The 21,179-nt window shown below is 41.9% G+C and overlaps 1 protein-coding gene across 1 annotated transcript in view; it reads right to left on the minus strand.

The window, feature by feature from the left end:
* ALG14 (ALG14 UDP-N-acetylglucosaminyltransferase subunit) overlaps window positions 1-20,792 on the minus strand; it is a 53,841-nt gene extending 33,049 nt beyond the window's left edge. Inside the window, exons 1-3 of the mRNA XM_087719284.1 lie at window positions 20,589-20,792; window positions 17,656-17,807; window positions 762-893 (exon numbers count right to left, since the gene is read on the minus strand). Of these exons, the coding sequence (XP_087575410.1) occupies window positions 762-893; window positions 17,656-17,807; window positions 20,589-20,727 (423 nt within the window). The 5' untranslated portion in view covers window positions 20,728-20,792. The remainder of the gene's footprint in view (window positions 1-761; window positions 894-17,655; window positions 17,808-20,588) is intronic.
* Between the last annotated feature and the right edge of the window lie 387 nt (window positions 20,793-21,179).

A 21,179-nucleotide genomic window follows, 5' to 3' on the forward strand; every position in this document is an offset into this window, starting at 1 on the left:
GAGGGAGAAAAGAAAGGGAAAATAAGGTGGTGTTACAACAGGAGCTAGGGATGGTAAACAAAGCAACCCAAACTGTATATTATAACCTTTTAAATGGAATAACAAAAATATAAGAATGGCAAAGAAAAAGAATAACTATGTGAATGTATACCTATAATTGTATGTAAGAGAATAAATGATAGTAAGAATATATAGCACAATATAGGTAAACAATATTTGGTTATAAATAGCTAAGTATAAATAAATATAGAATAGTACATAAAAATGGATAATGGTGGTCGTAAATTGAGGATTACATCAGTGATGGGATTCAAATAATTTAACAACCAGTTCTCTGCCCTAATGACTAGCTGGGTAGGTGGAGCTTGGTGGTCATGTGACTGGGTGGGCGTGGCCAACTCAATGACACTCACATCGATTGGCGGCCTTAGCTGTTACAATGTAATAAGGGTTAACCGGAGAGGCAGTTTCTGTAAGCAGGACAATCAAAATTAGGCTAGAAACAACACCAGAATGTTTCCTTCCTGCCTTCCTTACAGGATTAGCCCTGTAAAGTGGAAAGAAACAAAAGGAGATTTCTTCCAACAATCGGTTCTCTGAACTACTTAGAAAGTTACCAACCGGTTCTCCCGAATAGGTGCGAACTGGCTGAATCCCACCACTGGATTACATGTACCAAAGAACTGTTATTTTCAATTAGCTACATCTTTTGGAACTGGCTAGTTTCTTTACTGTTTCATTACATTAGTGGATTTACCTACCACATCTGGGTTGAGCCTGAAGGCCAAAGGAAGAGAATAAGATAAAGAATGAATGGTGGTCAGCAGTGAAGAACTCCAGGACTGACGGACTTCTCGGCTTCTGGGAATGCGATGGAGGGCAAACTGTAATTCCTGGGGAGAATTGAGAGATTTGCAGATAAGAATCATTCGGATATTAATAAACATTATTTCCTGTACTGTAAAACTCGCGGCAATATAAGCAACGATAGATAAAGAAGACAATCCAACTTGAACCGGCTCCTGTTTATTTTCACTACATAATAGCATCCAATTGTCAGGAGCCGCTGGAGATCATTCTGTTCTGACCTAGGTTTCCCAAGAGCATGAAGCAAACTCCTTGTCCTAACCACACAAAAAAAACTTTTATTAATTTACTGTGAATTCTGCTCATTCACATCCAGCGAAGTCTTTCAAGAGAGGATTTACAATCACGGACCTTATCTGGCTTGGAGAGCTGACAGGCCGATATCTGAAAAACCTGGCAAGGAGTCTCTGAGAGTCCCGAACCAATTAAGTGAACTAATTGTCTCCTGCAAACTCCACTCCCCTTTCGCTCCTCTTTTATTTCTTCTGGGAGGGGCCATTCATCGTCCACCTGTGGCCTTACTCCCAAGTTGACCCCTGTTCTTTAGCTGTTCCTTTCGTCTGGCAACTCTGCGCATGCGCACACTGGGAACAGGCTCCAGCTGTTCATCTGCCTCACTGATGTTTGACTCCGAAGGCAGCTGATAACTTGAAGTTTGAAGTTTGAAGTTTTATTTTATTTATATGCCACCCTATTCCCTAAAGGGACTCAGGGCAGTGAACAACTCAAACGGGAAGGGGCACATACAAATACAAGACAGACATTTAAAATGACCAACAACCACACCTGTCAAGAGGGGAAGGGAGCTCATCAACCCCAGCCAGGTTTTAACGGCTTTTCGGAAAGCCGGGAGAGAGGTGAGGGTCCGAATCTCCGCGGGGAGTTCGTTCCAAAGGGCCGGAGCTGCAACAGAGAAGGCCCTCCCCCGGGTCTGCGATTTCTCCGCGGGTGGTTCATGAAGCCAATGAGGAAAGAAGACTCGGACACGAATTTCCTTCGGGACGAAACCGACCCAGAACGAAGTCTGGGGGCTTCTTTTATTGATCATACACAAGGGAGGGGTGGATTCACATAGCCAATGCGGACCAATCATGATTGTGCAAGCTTACAGTATATGGTAACTCATTTACTCTCATGTAGACTTGAAGAACACTCATAGTCAATAAACCTTTTATCATCATGCAAACATCCAATGCTTAATTAATGTTTGAGAGTTAAACAGTTGTAACCCCTGATTTAATCAGCGCTTAGTTACAAGTCTGTGGTTGCTGATCTGCTTAGTGTTAAGGGTACTGATTTAATCAACGCTTGGAGTTGGACAGTTTGTCTTACTGATCTAATCATATGGCCAATTATTGCTTTTAGTTTACTGATTTAATCATATGGTTAATTATTGCTTCTGTTCTATACGTGTTACAGTATGGCAGATGCATACCTGCACGTATATCGCAACATCTCCTCCTTTTGTTTTAAATTTTGAGGAGTCGGAAGGGAGTATCGTTTTTCTCTGGGTCTTCATCAGAGAATGCTGTTAGTAGGGCTTTGTGTTACGAATCAAAGATTGCTGTGTTAATGTTTTTGCCCTGTGTCATACTTTCTACTGTGGATTGAATGATGATTCGGAGCACTGGGATTAAACAGGGTAAAAGGAGAAACCCTAGGAGCGCCATGCCTGCCATGAAGGTGGCTTGTTTCCAATTGCGAAAAATTCCTCCCAGGAAGCCTGCATCATCCATTAATCCTGTCCACTTTTGCATGGGTACGTGAACCAATTTCTGCAACTGAGATTGGCCACTACCTTGCCAGTTTCATCAATTTGAAGACAGCAATTTGTAAAATTAAATTTCCCACATACTCCCCTTCCTTTTGTTTTTTCTTCAAAACATGTGAGTGGAATGCACATGTGTTTGACAAGAGATTAAAATTGGTCAGATCAGGGAGATCTAATTCTGATGAAAAAACATTGAGAGAGACACTAGAAGGATCTCTTCAGTGGCTCCCAGATAGCTTTCAACCATGAAGGTCTAGCAACCGGGGCACAAATTTCTGGAAAGAAATTTACAGTATCCAATTTTCCATGCCAATTAGTATCAGATATCATTTTCTGTGAGCTTTCAGACAAGCAGAAATCCCAAAAATTAAAAGGGATGGTTCTTCAACCTGCCCTGGCTCTTATTTTAGTGAGGCCAAATTGAGTTTTGCTAAAAATCAACCTACGAAAAACTGTGTGTGGAGGAGATAGTTTCAATCTAATTCTGAATAGGCTCTTCTCTCTCTCTCTCTCTCTCTCTCTATCTCTCTTTCCTGGTGTGTGTGTGTGTGTAGCTGCTTCTACAATACAGAAAATACAGACATTTTAGACAAACTTTCCCTCCCACTAGACATAAATCCAAGGTGTTCAGAATTGCTGTGCTATCATTCTCAAAATACAATTCTTACAGGAATACATTAAAACTGATTACAATATAAATGAGAAAAGAAAGAAACCTAACAATGAATTTCTGTGAAGAAAGCAAAGAAAGAGAACTTTAGGATCAATTTTCACCCTCCCCAATAGTCTTCTGGGGATAGAAGAAAGTCTTTTGGTCTTTACTTCTCCATCTCAGAGTCCATTCTTTCATATCTGCTGGATGGCATTAGGCTTAGCTTGCTGATAAGAGTGGTCAGTCAGGTTTGGTAGTCAGTTCCAGACTTGGCTAAGTTTTTTCTCCTCATGTCAGGTTTTATCAGAATGCAATCGCCAGCAGCCAATTCAAGAGTTAGCAGTCCTTTGTGTCTTAGGTGAAGAAAAAGAGAGGCCAAATATACAGTTCTTTACAGACATATCTTTAGTCCCATGTTGTGGAATCTCACCCATTCTGTCCAAATGTGGAAATCCAAACATTATTCCAGAAGGCAGACAATGTAAATGATGTAAATTTCATGGAACAGGACATTCCCACTGCTTCTATGATTGAAACACTTTTGCAGTAAGATGAGTAAATTTTCAAAAGAGACAACAACTTGTGTTGCAAACAAACAAACAAAATATCATAAGGTAGAGTACCTTGACTCACAAGCTTTTAAAATTGCACTCAGGTGTAAAAGAGAAAGGGAAGAAAAATAGCTTTAAAAAAAAAATGCAATTAAAAAAGAGGTACTTTGAGTCAACGCTCCAAAATATTAGATTTCATTCAGATGGAAGCAAATTCTCAACAAGTATGTTAGAACATTTACAAATGTAAGCAAAATATCTCAAAATCATTTCTGTTTATAGGTTTAATTAAGCATTTTAAACCTCAAAAAGTTCCAGAAGGAAAAGAGAAAAAATCAAAATTGTATTCAGAGCAGAAAAGGAAATGCAATTGCATAACTTTTATAGATGAAAAGATAACAGTAAAAGGTAAAGGTGAAGGAGCAAGTCACCCATTTACTCCAAATTTCTCAGAAGAGAGAGGAAAAAAAATAGTTAAAATGAGCAGAAAACTTCAGCCCCCCTTCAAAAGAAATGAGGGAAAGAAGGGGGGGGGGAAATGCACAGAAGCATTCATACACACGTTCATTGTAAAAATGAGCAGACACACACTATCCTCATTTCTCCTGCTTCCCTCCAAAGAATGACCCAGAGGGAAAAGAGGGGGGGGGGTTCACGCAGGCAATCACAGGTCTTTAGATCTCTTCAGTTATCACTTTCGGGGACATATACATTCATACTGCAATCATGCTTGCTCATGCCAACCAATCATTATAATTATTTCAGGAAGCTTTTTCACAAGCCACCAAGCTTCATTTTATTTATTAGAGGATCTCACCCTCCCTTCAGGTTTGGAAATGATAACACACAAGCATACACACACATACCATTAAACAATCTTGCAGCTTACTGTACATTTGCACTGCAATCAGACTGCTTGTGTAAATTAATTTCACACACAAAAATATCCCATTTCATTCTTCTTTCATACAAAGCAATCATTACAATTATTTCAGGGAGCTGTACATAAGCCAATGAGCTCCATTTTCTATTATTAAGAGATCTCAACTTCCCTCCAGGTCTGAAAATGATTACACACACACATGCACACATACCATGAAACAACACTTTCAGGCCTGGGGGAGGTTCTGTCACTTTAAATCTTCAAATGTCTTTATTTAGCTAGCTGATCAAACATCAATTCAATTCAATTCTACATGTTATTAGATGCACACCTAAGAATTTTTTTTAACAGACATTACATCAAAGTAATCAAGTCCAATTACCTAGGTCTTCCCATTCAGTCAGGCTTTAATCGCTTTGGGGAAGAAACTCAGTTAGAATTTATCTTCAGTTCATCTGATGGTGGCCAGAAAATCAGCAAATTTGTTACAAAATCTAAATGAAAACTGTCTTCTAGGGGCCAGGTTTCGAGTAGGTTGGCCAGATAAATGTGCAGAGGGTTTTTACTCAGGGTGAAGGCAAACCTTTAGTAGGAATTTCCTTCATCTTATACATACACACACAAGGCTAAACTCTCCTCCTCCCCCAAAAGAAGAAAATCTTTACTCACCTGAAGAGTAAATCTTCCAGGCCTGAAAAACATGAAAACAAGGTTCCCTCCCCCACAGAAAAGGCATTGTTGGGGGATTAAGGGTAAGGGAGGGGCTTGGGGAGGGTAGAAAGCTTGCAGGCAGAATTTAAAAAAAGGTAAAATCATCAGTTACTAAACAGATAAACTGGTAACATTATGGGGATATCACAGATGCAAAGTGGGGTTTGGATTCACATGCTTCAGGAAGGAAATAAACAGGTAAAATCATTTAAACACACGATAGAAGCAAGGATGAAACTTTTCCTGTAAATGAACTTAGAACATTTCCTGGGTTGTTACTTTAAGGCAAAGGGAAGGAAGGAAGGAAAAAAAACACTTCTCTGTACTCTTTTGGGGGGGGGACAAACTGAGCGAAGGCAATTTCTGCCAGTTTAGACCTTGAGGGTGCACAAAGACTTAGGCACACATTTACACAAGAACAAGGAGAAAATAAGAAGGGAAAAAACAGAACTCTCAGGTTTTCACATCCTACATCCCCAGCACAAATCTGTTAAATTAGGGAAGGCACAAATCTTAAACAAACCACATAGAAGACAAAGAGACAAAGAGACAGGAGGAAAAAAAGAAACCTCAACATTTTTCCCTTTTCTTTTAAGTACCTTTATGTAGCCAAATTAGTTTTCCTGTATTATCACAGAACAACAGAAACAACAACAAAAATTTAAACTTTAGAGAATTAAAATTTAAAGGTACTCACCTTCTTTCCAGGCAGCCTTTGAGCTCAAACTCAAAACCCCTTTAAAACCTAGATCCAATGGTTAAGGCCAAGATAAAGTCCACCCACAGACTCAATGGGGTCTGTGCCGGCATGGGAGGCTTACCTGGGCCATATCCATTGGTTAGGCTAGCTTGGAGTCCCATCTGTGGGTCGCCAATTGTTGAGAGAAATGTCCTTCTGGGTTCAGCTCCAAGTGGGGAAGAAGACACTGGAGACATGGAGGCTGCTTGGAAAGATGGTTTACTGTTGGACAGGGCCACATGGCTTGAGCCCTGAACAGAAAAGGGGATCACATGTTTCAATGTTGATGGAGAAGAAGAGAGAAGGGAAGAGGAAGGGGCTTGCTAGGCTTTTTTGATAAGTAAACGCCATGTTGTTAAAACGCCCGGAGGGGCTCGGGGTTCCTCATGGAAGTAGGTGCCCAATTTTATCCATAAGGAGAGCTTTAAAGACCCCTTTTTCCGGGTAGATTGGACAATGATTTTAGACATCAGTCAATAAGTCAATTAAATGCTTTTGAGGGGAAAACGGGAAGCGACTTGCCCATCGCTTGAATAATTACACTAGAAAATTTAGATATCCCGAAGCTCATGAAGGTGTGCTTCCTGTTCTTTCGAGAAACCCGATCCCATACTCACGAATTGAGAGGGTGCTCCGTTCGCAGACGGCCGGCCCTGGGTGCGAGGCTTTTCCCGGCCGAGGGTGAGATGAGATGGGCAGCATGGATCATCACGTCGGGGTCACCAGATGCGATTTCTCCGCGGGTGGTTCATGAAGCCAATGAGGAAAGAAGACTCGGACACGAATTTCCTTCGGGACGAAACCGACCCAGAACGAAGTCTGGGGGCTTCTTTTATTGATCATACACAAGGGAGGGGTGGATTCACATAGCCAATGCGGACCAATCATGATTGTGCAAGCTTACAGTATATGGTAACTCATTTACTCTCATGTAGACTTGAAGAACACTCATAGTCAATAAACCTTTTATCATCATGCAAACATCCAATGCTTAATTAATGTTTGAGAGTTAAACAGTTGTAACCCCTGATTTAATCAGCGCTTAGTTACAAGTCTGTGGTTGCTGATCTGCTTAGTGTTAAGGGTACTGATTTAATCAACGCTTGGAGTTGGACAGTTTGTCTTACTGATCTAATCATATGGCCAATTATTGCTTTTAGTTTACTGATTTAATCATATGGTTAATTATTGCTTCTGTTCTATACGTGTTACAGTATGGCAGATGCATACCTGCACGTATATCGCAACACGGGTCGTAGCCAGGTGGCATTGGCTGGTGGATGGAACCCGTAGGAGGCCGACCCTGTGCGATCTAATGGGTCTTTGGGAGGTAATTGGCAGCAGGCAGTCTCTCAAGTACCCAGGTCCAATACCATGAAGGGCTTTATAAGTAATAACTAGCACCTCGAAGCGTATCCGGAGACCGATTGGAAGCCAGTGCAGCTCGCGGAGGATAGGTGTTACGTGGGTGTATCGAGGTACACCCACAATCGCTCGCGCAGCTGCATTCTGGACAAGTTGAAGTCTCCGAATGCTCTCCAAGGGCTGCCCCATGTAGAGCGCATTGCAGTAGTCCAGTCTTGAGGTCACGAGGGCGTGAGCTGGCATACGGCCCTGGCTCCCTCTCCGCCTCCGACGCAGAGCCCTCATCAGAGCCTTCCCCAGACTCCAGGACTGGCCCATGTTCCTCCCAACCTCCTCACTATCCAAATCTGCTCCACTGGCTGCTGGCAAATTCTGCAAAACACACACACACACACACACACACACACACAGGAGAAAGAATCCACATTTAAGGTCCTCACCCTCCCAAAAAAACATGGCAAGAATCTCAGCTAATGGAAGACAACTTTTCCAATTCGAAGGTAAATTCTTTGAAAAAGAAACAGATCTTCCTTTCAGGTAACTAAAATAATAATCCGTGCTGAATTTCTTGTGGCCAAGACTTTTTTCTTTCTTTCTTCAAAACAGCATACAGGAAAAATCTTTTGGTTAAGGCTTTGAGAAATATAGAGCTAGGCCAGGGGTAGTCAACCTTTTTATACCTACCGCCCACTTTCGTATCTCTGTTAGTAGTAAAATTTTCTAACCGCCCACCGGTTCCGTATTAATGGTGATTTATAAAGTAGGGAAGTAGAGCCGAGGTGGCGCAGTGGTTAGGGTGCAGTAGTGCAGGCCACTTCAGCTGACTGTGATCTGCAGTTCAGCGGTTCTAATCTCACCGGCTCAAGGTTGACGCAGCCTTCCATCCTTCCGAGGTGGGTGAAATGAGGACCCGGATTGTTGGGGGCAATATGCTGACTCTGTAAACCGCTTAGAGAGGGCTGAAAGCCCTACGAAGCGGTATATAAGTCTAACTGCTATTGCTAGCTGCTAAATAACTTTACTTTATAAAATTTATAAAGCAGAGTTACAGCAAACCCCTACCGCCCACCATGAAAGCTGGAACACCCACTAGTGGGCGGTAGGGAACCAGGTTGACTACCACTGAGCTAGGCAGACTAGAGTAGACCAATCTTATAGTTAGTAACTCATTTGCAACTACAAGTATGATCTCTACAAGGAGTGACCAGGCTGGTATATCCTGCTGTTTGCTTCATTTCCACAGGTTAAAAAAAAATTATCCTGCACCAAAGTCCCTTCCAACTCTATGATTCTGTTTCTCAGAAACCGTATTACAATAACTCCCACAGCTTCCTCGGCAGGAAACTATGTTTATTTTTCTGGTAGACTATTTCATTTTCTGCAGGGCCATGGAGGCTGTGACCTTTCCTGTAGCTAGAATGCAACCAGCCTCCCCAGGTTACTAAAAACAAGTCACTTTTTAAAATATATATATATTTTTATTCTTTTTCTTAAAAAACAAAACCACACATACAAAACAAGAGCGAGAGAAAAACATCTTTCTTCCATTTCATCAAGCATGCCGTTTGGTTACAAGTTTTTATGCATCAATTCTTAAGGTTAAGAATAACCATCACTGGTTTTGCATTAAATATAACTCAATATTTTGCTGTCGTTAGCAATAGCAGTAGCAATAGCAGTTAGACTTATATACCGCTTCATAGGGCTTTCAGCCCTCTCTAAGCGGTTTACAGAGTCAGCATATTGCCCCCAACAACAATCCGGGTCCTCATTTTACCCACCTCGGAAGGATGGAAGGCTGAGTCAACCTTGAGCCTGGTGAGATTTGAACCGCCGAACTGCAGATAACAGTCAGCTGAAGTAGCCTGCAGTACTGCACTCTACCCACTGCGCCACCTCGGCTCGTTGAGCATTATGTGTTCAAATTACCATTAATATTCTTTCATTTGTAACAATCCTTATTTCCTTGAGTTCATAATTATCTATCAAGTAACAATAAGTCTTTAAAGTATTATAACATCACCTATCTCCAAGGAGAAAAAGCGGAGATTAGAACAAAGAATTCCCATTAATTTATAATATACATTCATATTTTCAATTGACCATAATGCCACCTATCGTCCAGAGTTCGAAGAGTAGTTTTCCATTATTAATTATTAATCCGTATAGTGGTTAAGTTTTTCAAATCATATGTATATCAATTGTTCATTACATCATCATTGGTCTGTTTAATATACAAAGATCTTTCTAATATAAAATGTTCACTACATACAATTATACCAAAGTGTTCAAATCATCCCACTCTTATACATTAAGATCATTATTGTCCTTTATATATATCATATGAATAGTGCTCTATATCATAACCAGGAGAAAAAAAAACTTTGTAACAATAACTATAACTTTCTATTACTATATAAGTAAACAGTTTCATTCCCAGATTCTTTTTATCTAAGTCCCATACTTTATAATATTGCTCGTCCTCTCGTTCTCTAATTTCAAATGTAAGCTTACTCATTTCGTCACATTCCATTATTTTCCGAATAGTTTCCTCCTGTGATGGTAGTTTAAAACAAGTCACTTTTGAGTGGTTTTGAGAAGGTTGGCATAGATGTATCACACAGCACTGGATCAAGTGCGCCACCTGGTGGACAACTGTTAGTGAGACTCCAGGTTTTTCCTCTTATAATCCTCAAATCATCCAGAGACAACACTTAAAATCAAGGCATTTGGTTATCTCCGAGCAGACACTGAGCTTAAGAATTTGTTTTCAGAACTGAATTCAGTCCTTCAGAGAAAAAAAAAATTCTAATGTGCGTTACGGTGAATTTTCTTCATTTCAGTAGCCTCTCCTCTCTCCCTCCCCCTAGACACGGACATTCATGTCTGTTTGTGCATCTACCCATCTAACTCTAGGAGTATTTATTGTAAAATGGGAGTTTAAGATCTTCTTGAGCTATTACAAATAACTGTCTGTAGATTCTGATCTACCTTTAGCCCACTTGGGTTTTTTTTAATGACCCTATAATCCCTTTTATTGGGGTGGAGTCAGGCGATTGGAGCTGTGCATTTACTGGCAGGATGCCCTTCCTAACACCTATATGAAGTTCGCAGTTTGTGCCCTGACTCAGCCTTCCATCCTTCCGAGGTGGGTGAAATGAGGACCCAGACTGTGGGGGCGATATGCTGACTCTGTAAACCGCTTAGAGAGGGCTGAAAGCCCTATGAAGCGGTATATAAGTCTAACTGCTATTGCTATTGCTACTTCTAATAAATATTTGTAAATCAAATTTACAACCTTTTTAGTAGTGGTTGTTAAGCAAATGTGATGGTCTTAAAACAAACATGATTGTTAAACAAACCCATTGTTCACTGTGGGGCATTTCTTTCCCCCAGAAACCAGAAGGAAACACCAACTTCTGGGAAAGTGTCATAAATTGAAGCCACATGACTGCAGACCGCTGTACACAGTTGTAAACATGAACCAGTTGCTGAGGCCCCCAGAATGGAGTCATGTGACTATTGAGAAAGTTCAGAACTGAGTCGTAAGTAGCTTTTACAGGGGTCCTTCATAACTTTGAACGTCGCTAAGTGACCAGTAATAAGTCAACTGTCTCAACCGAATGTTGCATTTATAGTTATACAATTCTATTTCAACTATTTGTCATTAAATTGCTTTAAATATTGATTCCCATGGAAAAGAGGCTGTGTTAGCTTTTGTGGCAGTCCAAGGGCTATGCTTAAAAATGAGTGGCTTTAGGCCAGGAGTATCACACTCACGTCGTTCATAGCGGCGTCACGTGATGTATCGCTAAACCGGGCGTGGGCGTGGCCAGTGCATGACACCTCCGGGCCAGGGGCCAGGAGTTTGACAGCTCTGGTTTAGGCCAAAAAAAACCCCGTTTAAATTTTAAAAAATTAAACAATTCACACATTCCTCACACGGACACCTTTACATTCATATTATGAAGTAGTTTTCACATGTTATACTACTCCACTTCTGTGTGGGTTTAAAAATAATTTCAAAAGTAATTTATTTTTCCCCAACTTACTGCAGGTTGGCGGCATGTATCCAACTACAATTGAGTGAAAATGCAAAACAGGATTAGATTTAGTTGCTACTTGAACTGGTAATTTACCAGCACTGAAGACTAGATAGGGAAGTTGGAAAAAAAACGTTTCAGGAGAATGTAGTAGCAAACTAGTTCTTTGCTACTCCCTTAAGAAAACTACATCCACCTGGTGGGTGGGTTGCTCATCCCGTTCCAACCCGCCGGCGGCGTCCTCGTGCATGCGCGCAGTTCACGCATGCGTCTTAGCGCCTGCGCGATGCTCCAGCTACTCGCAGAGAATCGCGCAGGCGCTGTATGTACCATGCACCTGCGTGGAAGGGCAGAAGCCTTCAAAGACCGGTAAGGAGCGCGGGCGAGTGGACCCTTTGGCGTTCCCGGAAGTTACTTACTTCCGGGTTCACCGACCAAGCGGTCCACGCAGACCGCTGCGGATTGGTTGAAACCCACCCCTGTGTGAAACCCTCAAGAAACCTACATGCACATGTGATCGAGTATGAATCAAGAATTTTTCACCTTCATTTCCCACTCCCGGCTTTCCACACACATTCACAGCTCCCACTGATTTAAAATCAGAATGTGTACACATTATCCACAGCAGTTAACTTATTTCCTGATCAGTAGAGGGTGCTGCGACACCGAGACTCAAACTTAGGGGCGGTACAAAAATCCTACAGAAGACAATTGTCAGAGACAATGCCTGCTCAACAGGAAGCAAACCCAAAAATGTTTCAGTAAAAATGCAAACTTTAGAAGTTAGTCCCATAGAAACATACTGTAGCTTTCATGTTCTTGGCCTTTTGATACCTCGAACTTAAAACAGAATAATATATACATAATAAGCTATCAGGTAAACACTATTCTTCTTTCTGATGTTTTATTTATATGTAAAATTTATTTGCCACCTATCCCGCTAGTCTTAGGGGGTTAAAAAAAATAAAAAGAAAGAAATGAAAAGGGTATGTTTTTTAATAATTCTGCAGAGACTTTTTTTAAAAAAACTTTTTTTTGATGGAACTTCAATTCGCCAAACTCCAAGCCTCCCAGTTTATCTTCATTGTAGAAGCAGAATTGGGAATTAGCTACGTCCCATATGAATTCAAGTAAGAAAGAAGTGTGGGCAAAGCTGTAAGGAGAAAAAGTTTGGAAAAGAGTTGGACAAGGTACGAAACTAGAAATGTGTGTGTACCATCCTATTCCAGAGGCCTGCTAGATAATATACACAGGAGTTCCTCAATCTTTCGCTCTTCAAAAGGGTTGGATCGGTTTATGTAGTCTTCAGCCAGCACGGCCAAAGGCTGTACTGCCCAGAGGATTATAGCAGTTGGGGTTCAATTCATCTGGAACTCATCAGGTTACAGAAGTCTGGCTTAAACATCTGCTAATAGTTATGCCAGTGGATTATAGATGTCTAGCGCTTCTATGAAGCGTCAGGCTGGAGAACATAAATTTTGAAATGTGGCTACCAATCTTGCTAGTGGAAAAGCATCATGATGCCAGGACACAAATGTGATTTTCTGCTTAAGCTGCAGGCATATTCTATGTATCTCCAGCAGGGGTGGGTTTCAACTGGTTCGCGGCGGTCCCCGCGAACCGGTTGGTCGGCGAACCCGGAAGTAAGTAACTTCCGGGAACGGCGAAGGGCCCACCCGCCCACCCGCGGTCCTTACCGGTCTTTGAAGGCTTCTGCGCTTCCACGCAGGTGCATGGCACATACAGCGCCTGCGCGATTCTCCGCGAGCAGCTGGATGGCACATACAGCGCCTGTGCGATTCTCCGCGAGCAGCTGGAGCATCGCGCAGGCGCTAAGACACATGCGTGAACTGCGCGCGTGCACGAGGACGCCGCCGGCCCCGTTCCAACCGAACCGGTTGGAATAGGATTAGCAACCCACCACTGATCTCCAGGGTGAGTAATCCAAACGAACAAAACAATGAAGTTGCAAGAGCTAGAAAAGCATTCTTCGAGGGAAAGCATTCTAGACTCTTATCTCTATATAAAGCAGTCCGAAGAGAGAGTTCATATTATGTCAGCCCATGGTTTTTGTTATAGAGCTATGGTTGAACAGGATAGTTGAGCCCGAAACAAATGTGAGGTTGCTTTGGATTGGAAACTGATCTCCCCTGTTCTCTTAGTCTGGTGCTTTTGGGGTTTCCAAATTCTGCTAATTTATCTTGTGAATCATGATGTTTCAGGCTGCCCCTGAAAAGTGTTCGGAGACTACAATTAGTCCAGAATGCAGCCGCGCGAGCGATACTGGGTGTACCAAGGTACATCCACACTACACCTATCCTCCGCGAGCTGCACTGGCTGCCCATTGGTCTCCGAGCACGATTCAAGGTGCTGGTTATCACCTTTAAAGCCCTACATTGCCTAGGAACCGGATATCTTGAGACCGTCTTCTGCCGCATATCTCCCTAAGACTGATAAGATCACACAGGGTGGGCCTTCTCCAGGTGCCATCAGCTGGACCATGTCGGCTGGCGACGCCTCGGAGTAGGGCCTTCTCTGTTGCCGCTCCGGCCCTATGGAACGAGCTACCCCAAGAGATCCGGACCCTACCCACTCTCATGGCCTTCCGTAAAGCTATCAAAACCTGGCTTTTCTGGCAGGCCTGGAGCTGTTGACCTCTTGATTGAGGTCCAGCCCCGCTTAGACTGGGTGTATGTTGTGTTTCTTTTAATTTGCTGTGTTTTGTTTATTTTAATCTTTTAATATTTCTTATTTCTCTAAGCCGCCCGGATTCCTCTGGGATTGGGCGGCCTATAAACTCAATAAATAGAAATAGAATAGAAATAGAAATGTTTGAATAGAGCCAGATAATAATCCTACATAGTCTACTTGGATTCACTGAGTTCAAAGGGACATTATTTCCAAGAAATGTATATAGGATTGCAACCTTGTGGTTTGGAATACTTCCAAAAGTTCACTTTCCTTCCCCATGAATAATGAACTATAACTGGGAAACAAATTGAAGCATACAGAAAGATTATGGCTACAGCCCCTCCATCCTGTTCCCCTGCTAACCAAAACCCGGAGCAATTTAAGCCCTGCCAGGTGTTTTCACTTTGGTCCGGAAATTTTAAGGGGAAAAAAAAATCTGAATATATTTAATGGATTATCTCAAGAATCTTAAATACACAGTGACAAATGCGTAATGAGAAATTAATGGAAATCATTCATGAGCCAGTTCAACAATGTAAGAAGACATTGCAAACCCCCAATGCTTAGCCAATCTGTTCTGATGCTTAGGCTATATACCACTTTTAACATATATTTTTTTGTATTGCTAGAATAAAGGCAAGCAGATCTCGGGCTTGTGAAATCTTTTTTTTTAATGAGAACCCAGGATTCATCAAGCAGTTTGATAAAAAAATTCAGAGGAGGCCTAGTCTGTGGGATCTAATCGGTCTGGCGGAGGTAATTGGCAGCAGGCGGTCTCTCAAGTACCCAGGTCCAATACCATGAAGGGCTTTATAAGTGACGACTAGCGCCTTGAAGCGTATCCGGAGACCAATAGGCAGCCAGTGCAGCTCGCGGAGGATAGGTGTTACGTGGGTGAACCGAGGTGCACCCACGATCGCTCGCGCGGCTGCATTCTGGACAAGCTGAAGTCTCCGAATGCTCTTCAAGGGCTGCCCCATGTAGAGCACGTTGCAGTAGTCCAGTCTAGAGGTCACAAGGGCGCGAGTGACTGTAGTGAGGGCCTCCCGGTTCAGGTAGGGACGCAACTGGTGCACCAGGCGAACCTGAGCAAATGCCCCCCTGGTCACAGCTGACAAGTGGACTGAAGGAACTGAGGATTTCTCCTTACAGAACCCAACTTTTATTTACTATTTTTCCCTTCGTTTCAGTAGTATAATTAATAGGGAGATGTATTTTCTAAACAGGGCAGAGGGTAATTAGAATTGCAGAAAAAAAACAGTCGCTACCAACCTGCCTTCCATTGAGGCCTGCTAACTGCACGAGTCAAAAACAGGGCTGTGGAAATAGTTACAGATCCCTCACATCCTGGACATCAATTGTTTCAACTCCTTTCTTCAAAACGATGCTCTAGAGCACTGCACACCAGAACAACTAGACGAAAGAACAGTTCTTTTCCGAATGCCATCCCTCTGCTAAACAAATAATTCCCTCAACACTGTCAAACTATTCACTAAGTCTGTATGACTATTAATCTTCTCATCGTTCCTATCACCCATTTCCTCCCGCTGGATGACTGTAACTTTGTGGCTTGTATCCTTATGATTTATATTGATATAAATATAACTATCAATATGTATTTATATTGATAGTTTCCTAGTATGATTTGATTGCTTATTTGTACCCTATGACTATCATTAAGTGTTGTACCTTATGATTCATTACAAATATATCTTTTCTTTTATGTACACTGAGAGGATATGCACCAAAGACAAATTCCTTGTGTAAATCAGACTTGGCCAATAAAGAATTCTATTCTATTCTATTCTATTCTTTTTTCGGTGAATTTTGTCCCCTTTTTTTTAATTAGCAGATTTTTTTTATTATTTTTTTCCTTCTACAACACCTTACAGTCATTACATCAATATTGTTATGTCATCATACCTGTACATGTATATAATATTTCACTTCTATATTTACACACCTTTATACACAGTCCTATATATATATTTATATATAGTTTTTTGGCTTAATTACTTTTATTCTTGTTTTGCAGCCATTTGTACCAATTGTTCCAAATTTCATAATATTCCGACTCTTCTTTCATCTTTTAATTTCAGTGTTAATTTGTCCATCTCTGCACAATCCAAAGTTTTTTTTATCACTAATTCATCCGAGGTGGTATTATTTTGCTTCCAGCATTGGGCAAATGCTATTCTAGCTGTAGTTAGCAGATGTGTTAATATGTCCTTAATTTTCTTTGTATATTTCCCTTTGATTATTCCCAGTAGAAAGATTTCGGGTTTGTATTTTATCTGTTCTCCTGTAATTTCTTGCACCCATTTTCAAATTTTTGTCCAATATTTTTGTGTTTCCGGGCAGGTCCACCATATGTGATAATAAGTCCCTTGTAATTTTTTACACTTCCAACAGGTCAGCTTCATGTTTGGGTACATTTTAGCCAATCTTGTTGGTGATAAATGCCAACGATAAAACATTTTGTATATATTTTCTTTAAGTGCTGCTGATCGTGTTAATTTATAATTTGTGTTCCAAATTCTTTCCCAATCCACTAGATCTATGTTGTAACCAAAGTTTTTGGCCCACGCTATCATGCAACCTTTAACTTTTTCTTCTTCTAATGTTACTTCTAATAAATATTTGTAAATTTTCGTTATGAATCTATTCTATTCTATTCATTTGAAGTTTCACCCTTAGGTCGTTTTAAAATGTCCCAACCTTCTAGGCTTCAGAGAATATTTTAAATATCCACCATGTGTATTGAAAGCTTCACTGCACAGTGAAAGGTGGAAGCATAAAGGGGATCCCAACTTGAGAAAAGGATTTATGTCGCCCAGCAGCAACCTTCTCAAGAAAATGCTCCCTACTTGGGAAGAAATAGGAAACCTCACTCTATTTGGCCTAGAGATCAAACATATCCCATTTCAATACACAGTACGGATTAAATGTATAAGGCAGAGCCAAAATTTCTGGAACAAAAATGTTCAACATTGGTAACTTAAAAGACCTGCTGTCTTCAACTCCAGAATTCCCCAATCAGCCATGGGGGAACCCACCATCTACAAGTCTTAAAGTTGGACAACCCTTTTCTAGAAAGACAGCTCTTTCTACCTTTCTATGTTGTTTTATATTTGGAGGATGTAGATGCTTCAAGATTATCTCAAAGCCAGCTCCCTTCCTCTGGAGTTTAGGTGCTTAGTGAAGCATTCTCTGGCCTGCATGGAAGACACCCCCACCCCACCCCAAGTTAATGAGAAAAGTGAAAAATTTAGGGTGGGAACTTCAGTGCAAACTGGAGAAAGCTACAGCATTTTAATAGGAAAGGTGACATTACTATTTAATAAAATATGAACAATCAGAAAAAATAGGTATGAAAACTCACCGAGGAATCGGGGTATTTTGCAGCTCTCTTTTGTTCAAAAGAACGGATTTTTTCTTCGCTCATCTTATCTGAATCAGCCAAAACGTAATGCCTGGGAGAGTATTTCTTGGAGAGGCTGTTAAGCAACCTCAAGATTTCTGTAGTATGTCCTCCTGAAATACACAGAGTTAAATTCTGTCAGTTCCACAGACCACTATCACTCGGCCGCGCGAGTGATAGTGGGCACACCGCGGTTTGCCCACATAACACCCATCCTCCGCGAGCTGCACTGGCTACCTGTTGATCTCCGGGTGTGCTTCAGGGTGCTGTTGACCACCTTTAAAGCCCTTCATGGTAGTGGATCTGAGTACTTGAGAGACCGCCTTCTGCCGATTACCTCCCTCCGACCGATAAGATCGCACAGACTGGGCCTCCTCCGAATCCCATCCGCCAGTCAATGTCGACTGGCAACTACACGGAGGAGAGCCTTTTCTGTTGCAGCTCCGACCCTGTGGAACGATCTCCCCGTCGAGATACGCACCCTCACCACCGTCCAGGCCTTCCGCGCAGCCCTCAAGACCTGGCTCTCCCAACAGGCTTGGGGATAAGTCTCTAATTTGCCCTACCCGAGTGTTGAATGTTGAATGCAAGTTGTGTTTTTATTACTTTATTTTGTTTGTATATTGTTTATTTTGATTTGCACCCCCTCCCTGGTGATTGTAAGCCGCCCTGAGTCCCCTCAGGGAAAAGGGCGGCCTATAAACCCTAATAAAATGTCTAAAAAAAATAATGTCTAAATGTCTAGAGTACGGATTTTACTCATGCTGTTGATTTGAATAGGAATTTTGTTGGCTGAGTTTTACAAACCATACTTATCCACAATTAACTTAAATACATTTTCCTTGATTAACCCAATCTCTTCTTTCCTTGACCACTGAATGGTAAACTAACCACAAGGGCTTGTTCAACAAGCTAAACTATGTAGTTGGTTAGTTTGTGGTTCACTACGATATCTAGAACAACAAGACCAGGCAAGTAAGAGTTACCACTGTCTCCAGCTACTCACATTTCCAATCCAATTCTGTTTGCTAACATATTGTCTTGGGCTAATGGAACAGAATGCACCAAAGGAAATGGAAAAATTACCAGTTTTATTTCACTGTATGGGAGGGAGAGGAAGGAAGAGAAAGCAAGAGGGGGCAAAGCAGATTTCTCTCTGCTCACCGTCAACTTCTAGGTGTAGTGGAAACTAGCCAATTCAAAGAGACAGGGCATGTGAATGCCCATGTAGTACTAAGCTGTAATTTGTTTTACAGAGAGACAGTGCAAGTGAATGCCGCTGTAGTGCTAAGCTGTGATTAGTTTTAACCAGTTTCAGTACATTATATTGGCCTAGCGTGACACCAAACTATAAACCATGGTTTACAAAAGGCAAATTCTGAATTTAGGTATGCTGAATCAAAATCAAACCAACCAACCATATTTGATATGATGTGTGAACTTTACCAGCAAGTATAAAAGAGCTAGCTGCTTTTTTTCCCCTCCCCAGCAAGAAAAGAGGACGAAATACCGGTCAGAACACTGCTTCTAAGTGGAAAATTCTCCCTGTCTCAGTGCAAGAGAGCAGATGATAGTATAGCCTTATTGTCATAGCAATAGCAATAGCAGTTAGACTTATATACCGCTTCATAGGGCTTTCAGCCCTCTCTAAGCGGTTTTCAGAGTCAGCATATTGCCCCCAACAACAATCCGGGTCCTCATTTTACCCACCTCGGAAGGATGGAAGGCTGAGTCAACCTTGAGCCGGTGAGATTTGAAATGCCGAACTGCAGCTTAGCAGTCAGCTGAAGTGGCCTGCAGTACTGCACTCTAACCACTGCGCCACCTGGGCTCTTCAAATCATGTATACATGCACATCATGTATACAACGAAATTGGTTGACGTAGGCAATGGGAGGGGGCTGGGCCTTTCTTGTTTTATAATTTTGGCTGCAGACTTTAGAACTCTCTCTGGAATTCTAAAGTGGCTGTACAGATAGTCCTTGACTTACGACCACAACCGAGCCCAACATTTCCGTTAAGCGACATATTTGTTGAGTTTTGCCCCATTTTACGACCTTTCCTGCCGCCGTTGTTAAGTGAGTCTGGCTTCCCCCCAGTGGCTTTGCTTGTCAGAAGGTCGCAAAAGGGGATCTCACCCAACCCGGAAACACAGCAAAGGTCATAAATATGAGTCAGTTGCCAAGCATCTGAATTTTGATCGCATGATCACGGGATGCCGCAATGGTCGTAAGTGTGAAAAGTGGCCGTAAATCGTGCTGTTATAACTTGGAACTCTCACTAAACGAACTGTTGTTGAGTATTAAAAATTCTTTTTCCAACACTTAGGTAGGTAAAGATATTTCTACTAAGACACCACTGTAATATTTGCATCAGACTACGCCAAAGAACCAGGGTTGGTATAGCCAGAAGCTTGGTCTAAAACAGGGGGGACATCCAGGTTCAGATAACCCTGGCTCATGCAAATCTCATGCTTTTAACAATTATTGTCAAGAAAGAATTAAGCAATTGGGAAGAAGAATTAAAATCACTGCTGCCTCTACAACAGTGTTTCTCAACGTTGGCCACTTGAAGATGTCCGGACTTCAACTCCCAGAATTCCCCAGCCAGCGAATGCTGGCTGGGGAATTCTGGGAGTTGAAGTCCGGACATCTTCAAGTGGCCAACGTTGAGAAAACACTGCTCTACAACATTAGCCGGAGAAACCCCGATTCCTCTCTAAATACACATCACCCAATTCCGAGCAAAAAATCCCTTCCAATAAACTACAATGCCCAACCTATCTAAGCAAGCACAGCAATCAGCATCCTTGCCGTGGAGGCTTGCTTTGCTTTCTGGGTAATGTAGTCCGGATGGCTACAGCAACCCTGGTTTTTCTCTAGCTTTTCGTCTTACCAGAGCCGGCAACCACCAGGAGTTTGACATCAGCATCAGGAGCGGCGGGACGTCGTTTTACAAACCGCAGGAGGAAAAGAACCAGCAAGGGGAAAAAGGAGACGGAGACGCCCAGCTTCGCCCAAAACCACCATTCCATATCCAGACCGTCATTCGACAAACCTCTCCCAGTATTGTATGAAGCTTGGAGGGGGGAATTACGGGAGCCGAAGTAGTTCAAAACGCGGCAGAAAACGTTCTGCTGCTCGTTCGCCAAAAGTGACGTCACCGCTCCCGGGTTCTTGTTGTTGTTATTTTTGCAACCGTTGATTGTTGCAACCGTTGATTGTATATAGTTGCAATGCTTGTTTTATTTAAAACAAAAACAAAAACCGAAAATATTTTCGAAATGGCTAAAGAGACAGCACGGTCTAGAGTTGTTTTAAGTGCAGAACAGGTGAAACAGTTTTAAGTGCACAACAGCAGGTGAAACAGATGAGCACTGACTCCTATAGTCTGCAACGACCAGCGGAGTAAAATCCGCAGGGACTCCTTTACCCTTACGACAGATGTGGTTTTTTTTCCCCCCCCTATTAGCTTATGGTGAGAATG

The sequence above is a fragment of the Thamnophis sirtalis genome, unplaced genomic scaffold (genome assembly GCF_051295495.1).
Source record: "Thamnophis sirtalis isolate CommonGarterSnake01/CBP01778 unplaced genomic scaffold, rThaSir2_p1.2 scaffold_7, whole genome shotgun sequence".
Classification (NCBI taxonomy): domain Eukaryota; kingdom Metazoa; phylum Chordata; class Lepidosauria; order Squamata; family Natricidae; genus Thamnophis; species Thamnophis sirtalis.